Consider the following 11,110-nt stretch of genomic DNA (forward strand, 5'->3'; position numbering starts at 1 on the left):
GCATGGTCTTGCTACACGACTCCTCTTCACCATTCTCCTTTTAAACTTGATTTTCAGTACACAATGGGAAAGTTTGGCAGCAAAACTATCACTACCTGTTAGCAATCTGGTAAATTAATAGTTGGCTGAAACTGGAAAATACCACTTCAGGGAGATTTGTGCTTTCATCACAGTTACGATCACTTAAAGCTGTATATAATCAAATAACTACCTGTCCAATGAAAGAACCTAGAAAGACTGAGCAAGTAACTGTTAAAGAATATGCAAAGTAATAAATGCACACATCAGGTTAGGCAGAATAGAGGTACCAAACTTCGAAAGAGTAGGGTTACGTGATCAGGGACGTAACAAGGCAAAGAGCAGACACATCTTGTGTGGTGGAGGGGACGAGGAGCCTGAACCCCAAAGTTCCAGGAAAGCGGTTTGTGTATTCACCCACATCAGCGGCGTGGTGGCTCACATATGCAACGCTTCCCGAAAAAAGACTTTAACTTCTTTAATTACAGTATGTGCTAAACGTCATTTCTCCATTTTAATCACGAACCGCGCAGTTCAGGAGGAACGGCCGGTTGCCGTGCGCTCGCTCTGTGTGGCAGCATCATAAACCCAGCGGCCCCACCGCTGGCTTTATGCCCGGTTACCCCCCACGTTCGGGCCTATCCTTTTCCCTGAGCCCTCGCACGACACCGCCCAAGGCACCGGCCCCTCCCTGCGCCGCGCCCTCTGGCGAAATGGCAGCACCAAACCCGCCCCGAGAAGGGTCCCTCGCTGAGGGGGCGGGCCGCGGAGGCTTCCAGCCAATCACCGGCACGCCTGGGGAAGACAAGCGGCGGTTGCAGCCAATGGCCGCCCGGTGGCTGCGCGCGGCGCGGCTCCGCCGGCGGAGGAACGATTGGGATTTCGGCCCGCCTGGAGCGGCAGGGCGGGGCGGGGGCAGCGGCGGACACGGAGCACCAATAGGCGTGCAGAGAAGAGTGACAGGCAGGCGGTTCGCCCAATGGGAGGGCGGTGGCCGTTCAAGGGCCGGCGGCCCGGAGGGGAGCGCCGGGCGCAGGTGAGTCGCACGCGCGGCCCCCGGGGACCGGGAGGGGCGGGAAGCGGGACCGCCAGCGGGATCGGCCCGGGGATGGGGCTGCCGCTCCCCCCGCGGCGTGTGGGCAGCCCCTGTCGCCCTCTCGGGGGTAGAGCGCTGGGCCTCCGCCGCCCTCAGCCCCTGAGGGTGATGAGGCAATTGCCCGCCGTGTCATCTCCCCACGGGGAGGTACCGTTCCTATTTCTCTGTCTCCCGGGAGACCCGCAGGGCCTCGCCGGCCGGAGAGGCCCTGACTTGCGGGCCTCTCTCCCCTGGGAGAGCCCATCTGGCCCCCGGGGCTCTGGCTGTGCTGGCCGGGGCAGCCGGCCGTGCCCCCGCCTCCCTTTGTTGCCGCCTCGCTTTCCCTGCAGCGCTGCGGGTGGGACCGCGCTGGCCCCGGGCCCGCGGCTCTGCCACCCTCGCGTTTAACCCAGCGCGCAGGGAGGGACGCGGCTTTCTGCTCCCCTGCCTGGCCGTGGCTCGTCCAGGGCAAGGGGAGCTTCGGCCTGATAAGTCTGTACCTTTCAGAGCCTGAATCCCCTGCCGCTTCCCATCTTCCGTGCTTTCTCCCTGCTTCGGTGAATTATCCTTTTAGGTGTTGTTGGGTCCTTTCTGTGCCTGCTTTTTCGTTCGTGTAAACCTCGGGCTTCTTGCAGGGCTGTGTTGGGTGATGTGTTGTGCAGCACTTAGATTCTTCTGTACTAAGAACCTTTGTACAAAAGCGTAAGTTGCTCCAAGCCAATGTAGCCATCTGTTGGGAAACACGGAAAAGTTTTCTAGAAAGCCTTAGGCAGAAGATACTCAAGACTCATAATTTATTGTTTAAAAAAACTTGGAGATATCAGGTCCTCGTAATTTGAAGGTTTTTTTATTCAAGCATAAGCCCTGAAAGTAAAAAAAAAAAAAAAAAAATCATATTTTGTAAAAAGTAATGATTTTTTGTAAAATCCAAGTTTAATGCTAGCAGCAGTCTTCCATTCCTGGTGAATGCATGGACCTTTTTGTTTGCTTCATTGCTTGTTTGGGGCATTTGCTAAATTTTTTTCTGTTGGTCCAACATGTAGTCAGACAATAAAGTGTCAACAAAGGAGACAGAAAAGATAGAGGCAGAATGAAGATGCTTCTGTCTTTATGCAAAAGGTATTCAGTGTATGCATATTCTGTCTGTTTATGGAGTTTCCAGCTTAGTTTTACAGTACTTGTTTCTTTTCAACCCCAACAGTTTGTGTTTCTTTGGTGCAGTAATGAGAGCCTTCTTGATCACAGGCTGCTTTTAGCCTGACAGGCCCAAAGTCGAAGCTCCATGTTGCCATCTTTTCTGGAAGACCCTTGACGTCTTTATGATGTCATCAGAATTGTGGTTTTTTTAGCCAGCACTTCACATTTCTACCCAAACTGTAAAAGTACGCATTTTGCATTGCAGTTCACCCCAGCCTCTTGTGCACCTCCTCACTGGTGGAGCATGGGAAACTGAAAAGTCCTTGGTTTAAAGTAAGCACTCTTTAACCACAACCAACACATTGGTGCATTGCCAACATTATAGTCACACTAATCCAAAACTCAATGTTGTCCCAGCTACTAGGATGAGCATTAATGCTATCCCAGAAGCTGAGGTTTGGAATGTTAGATGTTTTTTTGCTGTAGCTGTTGAGAAGGTATACAAATCCTAGTTTATTTACATTCCTGTCTCTTAGGTACTTTGAGTATGTAACAGCTCATTTTTCCTCATTAAAGCATAATATTCTGGAGACCATCTGGCAATGGCTAAGAGCCGTATATCTCAAATCTCAGCTTTTGTTAGATAATAATGTTTTTTAGTTAATATATCAGAAAGATACACAGAGCTATCTCTGGCAGTAAATATCCTGTTAAGACAGTTCACTAACTCAGTTCATGTTAATTAGAAAAGAATTATCCTTAGCAAGGCAGTTTGCTTTCAAAAAGGAAAGAGTTAAAGAGACAGGATGCCCTTACCAGTCAGAAGTTGGTAGTCATGAGTTTTAAAATATGTGGGCTGATGTTTCAGTGGGAAATTCAGAGGCTTGTATCAGATGTGTTCTAGCAAAAGTTTAAAAGAATCTAAAAGAAAACTACCTAATAAAATAATTGGTTGCCAATAGTTTCCAAGTTAATATTGTAGTTCTTAAAGGTTATGGTCCAAAACAGAGACTAGACACTTAACAAAGCGTGGCTGGGGAGATCAGTCGGATGATGCAGAGCACTGGTGCAAGGAGCAGTGGCCTAACATTTGCATGTTTTAACTCTCAGCTCTCTCTGGAGCTAAGGAGAAAGCTTACCTGTCAGCATTTTCCATGTTGATGTAGAACTGTGTTTGGAAGACGGTGAAAATTTGATTTGGAAACCCAGTTTATTTTTGTTTGTTTTTCTGTGTTTATGCCCACGTTAGCTTGCTGTGGTAGCCCTGAGAAATTTAAAAGAAGCCAGGGTAACTAGAGATACCAAATGAGTCTGTAAATTCCTGTGGTTCCTTGTTGGAAGGTTCCATTTTGGAATGACCAAAAGAACCTAGCTGAGGCTAAGTAAAGGACTTAACCAGTATATACCTTGAGATGAAAATGGCTTTCATTCAGCACAAGTCTGCTAAAGAGTATGCTTAAAGATCAGATAAAAGGTCTCAGAAAAAATTGGTGTAATTCTAGCAGATAGAGTTTGTCTTCTGGTATAAATATTTCTCAAAAACAATTGGGATTTTATTTTCAGAAGGACAGAAAGTTTCACACATCCTAAACAGCAGCATGCAGCTTCCTACTTGAGCCTGAGGAATCCAAAGTGCTGGGTAGCTACATGGGAGTGCTGTAGTGGTGTGTGCTGATACAAGCCTCTGCTTTATGCAGTCAGTTTCGTCTTGGGACTTGGTTTTACAGATTTGCTATCTAGTAATGACTGGAAGTAAGTGTCTTTACAGTCAGAGTAGTATTTTAGTGAGGAAAAGTAGTAAAGCAGTTTTTTAAATGCAGTGTTCGAAAAAATACTTGATGGCAGCATGCTTGCCTGTTGGCTATGCAAGAATGTTGCTTGACAAAAACTGCAAGTGAGCCACTTACTTACAGTGTATAGTGTATAGGAGATGAAGGACAATGTCTAAACTACTAGACATTATTCCCCAAGTGAGGAGTTGTAGTGCAGTCTGCTGATGTGTATGCTTTAACCAAGTTTAGGGAGGACAATAGGAGGAAAAATACTTAGTAATTTAAGAATCCTGGGATTAACTCCCTAGAGGGAGTTATTTAAGAATTAAGTCTATTAGTTAGTAACAATTGAATCTATAATCTAGAAGCCATTTGCCTTCAGGTGGACAAATGCCTCTACTGCATGAACAGGGAACAAACAGCGGCTTGAAACTGCCTGTAGTGTATAGTGAATCCCTGGCTCTCTTTACTTAAAGCCTTTTAAACCTACCTGCAGTGGTAGATAGCATGGTACAAAAGACTTCTTAAAATAATCCTAAATTGAACCTGTTGCCAAGCACTCTGTGACCAAGAATAATTTTTGATTCTTAGTCTTTGCTTCCAAGTTTCTGTAGGTTGTTTTGGGGTTTTTTTTGGTAATATGATCTGTTATTAATGCAGTAATAATATTCATTACTGTATTAATAGTCCCCTGTTTCTCCCACTCACTCTCCACTTCTCTGCAGAGTTGCACACACTAGGTGAATTATAGGGGTTTGTGTTCTCTTTAGGCACAGAACTAACTGGTGCTGAGGGCAGAGCACTGGATGAACTTTAAAGCTGCCATAGCATCTGACTTGAGATGTTTAGCTGCATTAGAAGGACACAGGAGGGTTTTTACCTTGGACATGTAGTGACTTAAATCTATTTCCTGTTAAAATATCTCTAATGAATGACATTTGTTTGAACTAGTAGTTATTTTATGACATTCAATGGGATTGCTCCATTTCTTTTATTTATGATTATGCTAAGTTAGAAAAGCCTCGAAAATACCAACTTACCATATTAATTCACTTTTTTTTTAAATGAAAACGGTGTCTTATTTAAAATGTCTCTCAAAAATTTCAGTCCCCTAAACATTTCGTATTTTTGAAGTAATGATACAACAATTTCAGCTTCTTTGGGATGTAATTGAGCATTCAAACTGAAATGTACGTGTCAAATTTCAGTCTCAAGGAAATCCCGACTGGCAAAACTCTTAGGGTCTGAAGGAAAATAGCTGTACTTTTGTAATGGAAATACCAAATCAACCTTAACAGTCGTGACATGAATATATTAATGGTTTTATAATTCGTAGGAAATCAGAGGAAGTATCTATGACTGCTTTGTATTGAAAGTTTAACAGAATGGTTTTCCTTTATCAAATAACAAGTTAGTTCAAAATATGCATTCCTTAAATTAGGAGTCAAGTTGTTAAATGAAAATATATGGTGTATACCTTGGAGATTTATCTTGTTTGCTCTTTTTCTCTTAGGAAGCCTGACAAATAGAAAAATACTACAAAGTGAAGAGAAAATTTACTTCATGAGAACTGAGCTCTGCTTTCATTTGCTTTTAAATTTATTTATATTAGTAGCTGATTAGTGTCAGATCATCTCTGTAGTCTGCTGTGGTGAAATTACTAGGTTAAGCCTGGAAAAAATGAAACAGTTAAAAAGAAAAAGAAAAAGTAATTTTAGTGTTCAGGAAACTCAAACTCTCCTTAAGGAAATCAGAAAAAGGAGAGAAGTACTCTTTTCAAAGCAACTTAATACAACAATTAATGAGATGAAACGGAAAGCTTGGGAGGAAATAGCTGAGTGTGTCAATGCTGTAGGTGAAGGAGAGCAGAGAACAGGGACAGAAGTGAAAAGGCGATACCTTGACTGGAGAGCACTCATGAAGAGAAAACGTCTGAATGCAAACATCAAAGTAGTGGGTGCTGGGTTTCACCTTCCTTCATCCAATTTAGATGACTCTCTCAATGAAGACATGGACGAGAAAATGGGATTTGCAATTGAATCTAGTTTTGAATGGCAAAATATGACTGACTTCAGAGAAGCCGGTGGATCTTTAACAGAAATCAAAGTAGAAGAGGAAGAGGAGGATCCGCAGAATTTCGAAGTGAGTTACTGACATACATGAGCTATATGCAATATGGCCTTTGCTTCATTTCAGCATAATACACTGTCAGCATAAACACATAATACTGTGTTTCTTCATAGCATCTGTTTCTGTTTTTTTTCTGAACGTGTGAATTAAACTGTAGAAATAACTAATTCAGAGACATGGTATTCAAATCAAGCAACTTGCAATTGTGTGTAAGGTCTTGGATGTTGATTACTGATTTGATATCCCTAAACTTCGAGTATGTCTTTTCACATGTATTTTCCATTTGTATGTGCCACAGATAAGAATTAGTTGAGTCAATGCAAGGAAAATACCCTGTTGAAGGAAACTGGTCATTTTAGTATTCAGACTGCCTTGATGGATGAACAGAGAAGTGCTCATCTTTAACAAATGAAAGTATATGTTACCTGCAGGTACCGAAAGAAATAGAATACAGAAAGAAATATCATACTTTTTGCATTTCTTGAAGTGAACCTACAAGAGATGAAAACATTACTTGAATTGGTCAGTTAACCTTTCCTCTCTGTCAGAATTTTAGTGTGACTTTGACAAGCAGTACCAAATTCTGTAGACAGGTTGATACTCCTAGTAGTACTGTGACTGTCCTGGGGTAGGCAGCCAGCTGGAGTGCAATCAAATGTTGGGATAGTTTTACTGTTCTTCTTGAAATACATAGTTCTCATTTCCAAAAGGGGTACTCAGTTTTGTTTGGGGTATTTTATTGCTTTGGGTTTTTTGGAGGGGACATTTTTTGTTTTTGTTTTTTTTTTTGGTTTTTGTTTTGTTTTTTTGGGTTTGGTTTGGTTTTTTTGAGTGGGAGGAGTGGGGAAGAGACTCCTGCCTGAACTCCTTTGATATATATGCTGGGAGAAAATCACTGTAAGCTGTTAGATGTTAGTGAGAACTACTGTCAGACAGTGCTGAAGAACAGTGTGTGTCTTCTCTAATGCTAGAGGACTGGCAATGGCTCTCCTGGTCCTAAGGGTTTTCTGAACCTTACCTTCCTCAGTTTGCCTTTCTCTTGCAGCATACATATTGGGAGATAAATTGTCTCTTTCGCACTATGAATTTGTAGCACCTAAGGACTGTGACACAAAATGTTACAGCCTGCCAAGAGCAGTGGTCCTAACCACCTCATCATCTGTGTCACAAATAGCTTTACAGCAAATGTGATAATACAAAATGGTTAAACAAGTCCTGCTTATTGACCCACTTAATAGAGTTGGAAGCGTTAGGAGCATGTGGAAAATGTCAGTGTTAAATGTTTTTTAGGAATGGAATAGCCCAAGTTATTGAAGGTTAGGCTAGCTTACATAACACATAGCCTATGGATCCATCTGCTCTGATAAATAATTAGTCACAACAAATGCCTGGTGGCTTACATAAATGTCACTCAGCTCTATGAAAGGTAAGAACAACATATGGTCTTCTAGATGCAGTTTTCTATCAGCTGTTCTGAATGATCTATAATAACTACTGTGCTGTATTTTCTGGATGCTCTTGTATGTTCACTGACAAGATTTTCCATTTTTTCTTACCAGATATTAGCTTGCAGATAAAGCCTGTTTCTCTTCCTGTGTAATGATAAAAAAATCTTCTGATGTAGCATGGTTATTTTACAACATACAAGTTAAACACTTCTGAACAGCTTTAAAGATGAAAAAATGCAGTATGTTCTTTTCAGTCAAGTTGTGTGTCACAAATTTATTCTGGCATAAAGACTGGAATCTAATTCTTGTCTGTCACGTTCCTCTCTGCAGTTTCCTATTGAGGAAGAAGAAGAAATATTGTCGTCAGTTCTGCCAGATTCGAAAAAGGAAAATGACCTACCAGACTTCCCCCACATTGAAGAGTTTGGAAATCTGAGCTCTGCTCAAGCTAGGCTAGCCTATGAAGATTCTCACTTGCTTATAAATCTGGAGAAGCAAAAGGTGGAGCTGGAGAAACAGCGACTGGACATCGAAGCTGAAAGGTTGCAAGTGGAGAAGGAGCGCCTGCAGATTGAGAAGGAGCGGTTGCGGCACGTTGACTTGGAGCGTGAGAGGCTTCAGATTGAGAAGGAGCGACTTCAGATTGAGTGGGAGAAGCTCAGGCTAGAGACTCTGCATGCTGAAAAACCTGCTCTGGAAAATGACCTTACCCAAACTGAAAAACCCATCATGCAGCCTCTGGATCTAGAAACTGAAAAGTTAAAACTTGAAAAGGAACGTTTGCAGTTAGAGAAAGAGAGGCTGCAGTTCCTAAAGTTTGAGTCAGAGAAGCTGCAGATTGAGAAGGAGCGCTTGCAAGTGGAGAAGGAGCGCCTTCGAATTCAGAGAGAGGGTCACTTGCAGTGAATGTCTCAGCTGAGGTGTCAACTTTAGTGTTTTGATGTTTCTAAATTAGAAGTAGTTCTTTCCTTGATACTGAAACTGTCCTAGAGACTTAACATTCTTCTGTTCAGAGTTGAATGTTGATGTTAAACTGGAAAAAAAAAAAATGGTGCTCAGTATGTCGGTGTGCCTACATAAATGAGCTATGTGTAAAATTGCTTTTCAGTGTATCAGAACTTAACTGTTAACGTTCTCTTGTCTTCAGTATTGTGCTGTATTAGTTCGGTGTCCTCCTCTCATAGTGGCCTTGAGAAGAGTCAAGGCTGAACCTTGTACTTTTTGTCACTGTACTTATAGTAAGGAAGGATCAGAATAAATCAGCGTTTGCTGTGAGGACGTGGTACTGACAATAACCTATGTGATAAAGAAGTATAATTTCAGCAGAACACAGGAATACAGTCAATATGAGAACAATTCATTACATTTTATTCCTGTCCTTTTTTTTTTTCCTCCACCCCCACAATTGGGAAAAACAGTTGAAGAGTTATCCAGAAGTTAAAAGTGCAAGTTAAGTTTGTTGCAGTTGTGTTTACTGTTGTTCCATGGCTTGAACTGAATGGGAGTGCAGAAAAAAACATCTGAGTTTTTTTGGTTTGTTTTTTTTTTTGTTTTTTTTTTTTTGTGGATGAAATATTTGTGTTAGGTCAAGTTACACACCAGCCATACTTATTATAAGCTGGCCTGTTGGTTTCACCAGATCATCAATAATGCTGTATGGAGTAGAGCACCTATGTTAGCATAGCACAAGGATTTACTGATTGATAAGGCATGCTGACTAATGAGTCTGTGATGACCCCCTGAAGGAAAATGCTAGACCTTCTTGGAAGGCAGCAGCTGGTAATGAGAGTCTCAGAAATGGAGACTGAGCACAGCCTAAGAACTTCTGAGCTTGAGCACTTATATACACTCATTGCTGGTTCTGCTTGGCCAGCACCAAGGTCATGTCTGCAAGGCAGCCAGAAGAGGCTTCTGTGGCTCTCTAAGTTATATATTTTAATTAGACAAACAGAAATGGTCAGTGCTGAAGGCTGTTAGTATTTTTCATAGGCGGTGTAGTCTTATAACAACAACCAAAACAACCAACCAAGGAAGCTTTCTATTATTTCATATATGTTTAAATCCCAACTGAGCCAGACTTCCACCTTTCTCATCTTTCTGCTAGTAACTACCTTGTAAACTCCATTGGAAATGTAGGACTGTGGGAATACTAAGTCTAAACATATGTTGGGTGACTTAGGTGAATTCTTGTGCAAGTAAATAATATTTATACCACTACAGGTTTACTTTTATTCTGCAAAGATTATTTTTTTATTACTGAAACAAATGTGCTTCTACAGTGGAAATAAATTTGACTACTACACTCCAAAATGGCTCTTGAGGCTTTTTTCACAGAGAACAAGGCTACATCTGAAGAGAAACCTGGATACTGAGCACTGCAGTGCCCCAAAGTTGCTGATGCCTGTAATTCCCTATGTAGTCAGAATGAGGAGGCACCTCAGAGCTGGGCTTAAATCAGCTGGGGCTTACTTGAGACAGGAACAAGGAAGGAGACACCAACCACTTAGATAAAAATTCCCTGGGGGAAGTTTCTGTGAGTTTTTTCTTCCTGAATGTGATGGGCTGACCTCAGTGGAGTGCCAGGTGCATGCCAATATTGCTCCATCACTCTTCAGCTGGGTGGGGAGAGAAAATACAACAAAAGGTTCATGTGTAGAGATAAGAGCAGGGAAGAGATCACTCAGCAATTACAGTCATGGGCAAAACTGGCTCAACTTGGGGAAATTAGTTTACTATCAATCAGTTAAGAGTAGATTAATGAAAAATAAAACCAAATCTTTAACCACCTTTCCCACAGCATTCCCTTCCTCCCAGGCTTAACTTCAGTCCTGAATTTCTCTACCTCTCTCTGCAAGTGGTACAGGAGGATGGGGACTATGGTCACTTCATCCCACACTTGTCTTCTTCTCCTTCCTTAAGGGTAGGACTCACACTCTTCCCCTGCTCCAGCATGGGGTTCTTCCCACAGGAGACAGTCCTCCATGTATTTCTGTAACAGGAGTCCTTCCCACAGGCAGCAGTTCCTCATGAAGTGTTCTGGTGTGGCTTCTACAGGGTGCAGTCCTTCAGGAACAGGCTGCTCCAATGTGTGTCCCCTGTGGGGTCTCAAGTCCTGCCAGCAGGACTGCTCCAGTGTGGGCTTCTCTCTCCACAGTTCCTGCTGGTAGTCTGCTCCAGTGCAGGCTTCCCCTGCAGTCATGCAGGTGGATCTCTGCACCCCCATGGGCTGCTGGGGCACAGCTGCCTTGCCGTGGTCTGCACCACGGGCTGCAGGGGAACTTCAGCTCCAGCACCTGGGGCACCTCCTGCCCCTCCTTGTGCACTGACCTTGGTGTCTGGGGCTTTTTTTTCTTGGATATTGTCATTCCTCTCCGGATGTATTTGCTTCTGTGTATTTTCCCCTTGTTAAATACATTGTCATTGCCTTTTAGCACCATCACTGATTGACTTGTCCAGGGGTGGATCCATCTTGGATCCCCCAGGGATTGGCTCTGTTGGACATGTGGACATGTTCTGGCAACTTCTCTCAG

The 11,110-nt window shown here is 42.8% G+C and overlaps 1 protein-coding gene across 4 annotated transcripts; it reads left to right on the top strand.

The window, feature by feature from the left end:
• Positions 1-1,022: 1,022 nt before the first annotated feature.
• MSANTD4 (Myb/SANT DNA binding domain containing 4 with coiled-coils) lies at positions 1,023-9,890 on the top strand. Of its 4 annotated transcripts, none has more exons than XM_014252834.2 (3): positions 1,023-1,054; positions 5,516-6,144; positions 7,911-9,890. In XM_014252834.2, exons 2-3 carry the CDS (start codon positions 5,683-5,685, stop codon positions 8,484-8,486), a joined length of 1,038 nt encoding a protein of 345 aa, XP_014108309.1. In that variant the 5' UTR covers positions 1,023-1,054; positions 5,516-5,682; the 3' UTR covers positions 8,487-9,890. The 4 variants fall into 4 exon arrangements, with proteins under 4 accessions (XP_014108309.1, XP_014108312.1, XP_087908260.1 ...); XM_014252837.2 differs by lacking the exon at positions 1,023-1,054 and adding an exon at positions 2,041-2,563; XM_088052134.1 differs by lacking the exon at positions 1,023-1,054 and adding an exon at positions 2,041-2,212.
• The last annotated feature ends 1,220 nt before the right edge of the window (positions 9,891-11,110 follow it).

The sequence above is a fragment of the Pseudopodoces humilis genome, chromosome 2 (assembly GCF_049639895.1).
Source record: "Pseudopodoces humilis isolate 2021_Gansu_Grassland_sample_001 chromosome 2, ASM4963989v1, whole genome shotgun sequence".
NCBI classification, from domain to species: Eukaryota; Metazoa; Chordata; class Aves; order Passeriformes; family Paridae; genus Pseudopodoces; species Pseudopodoces humilis.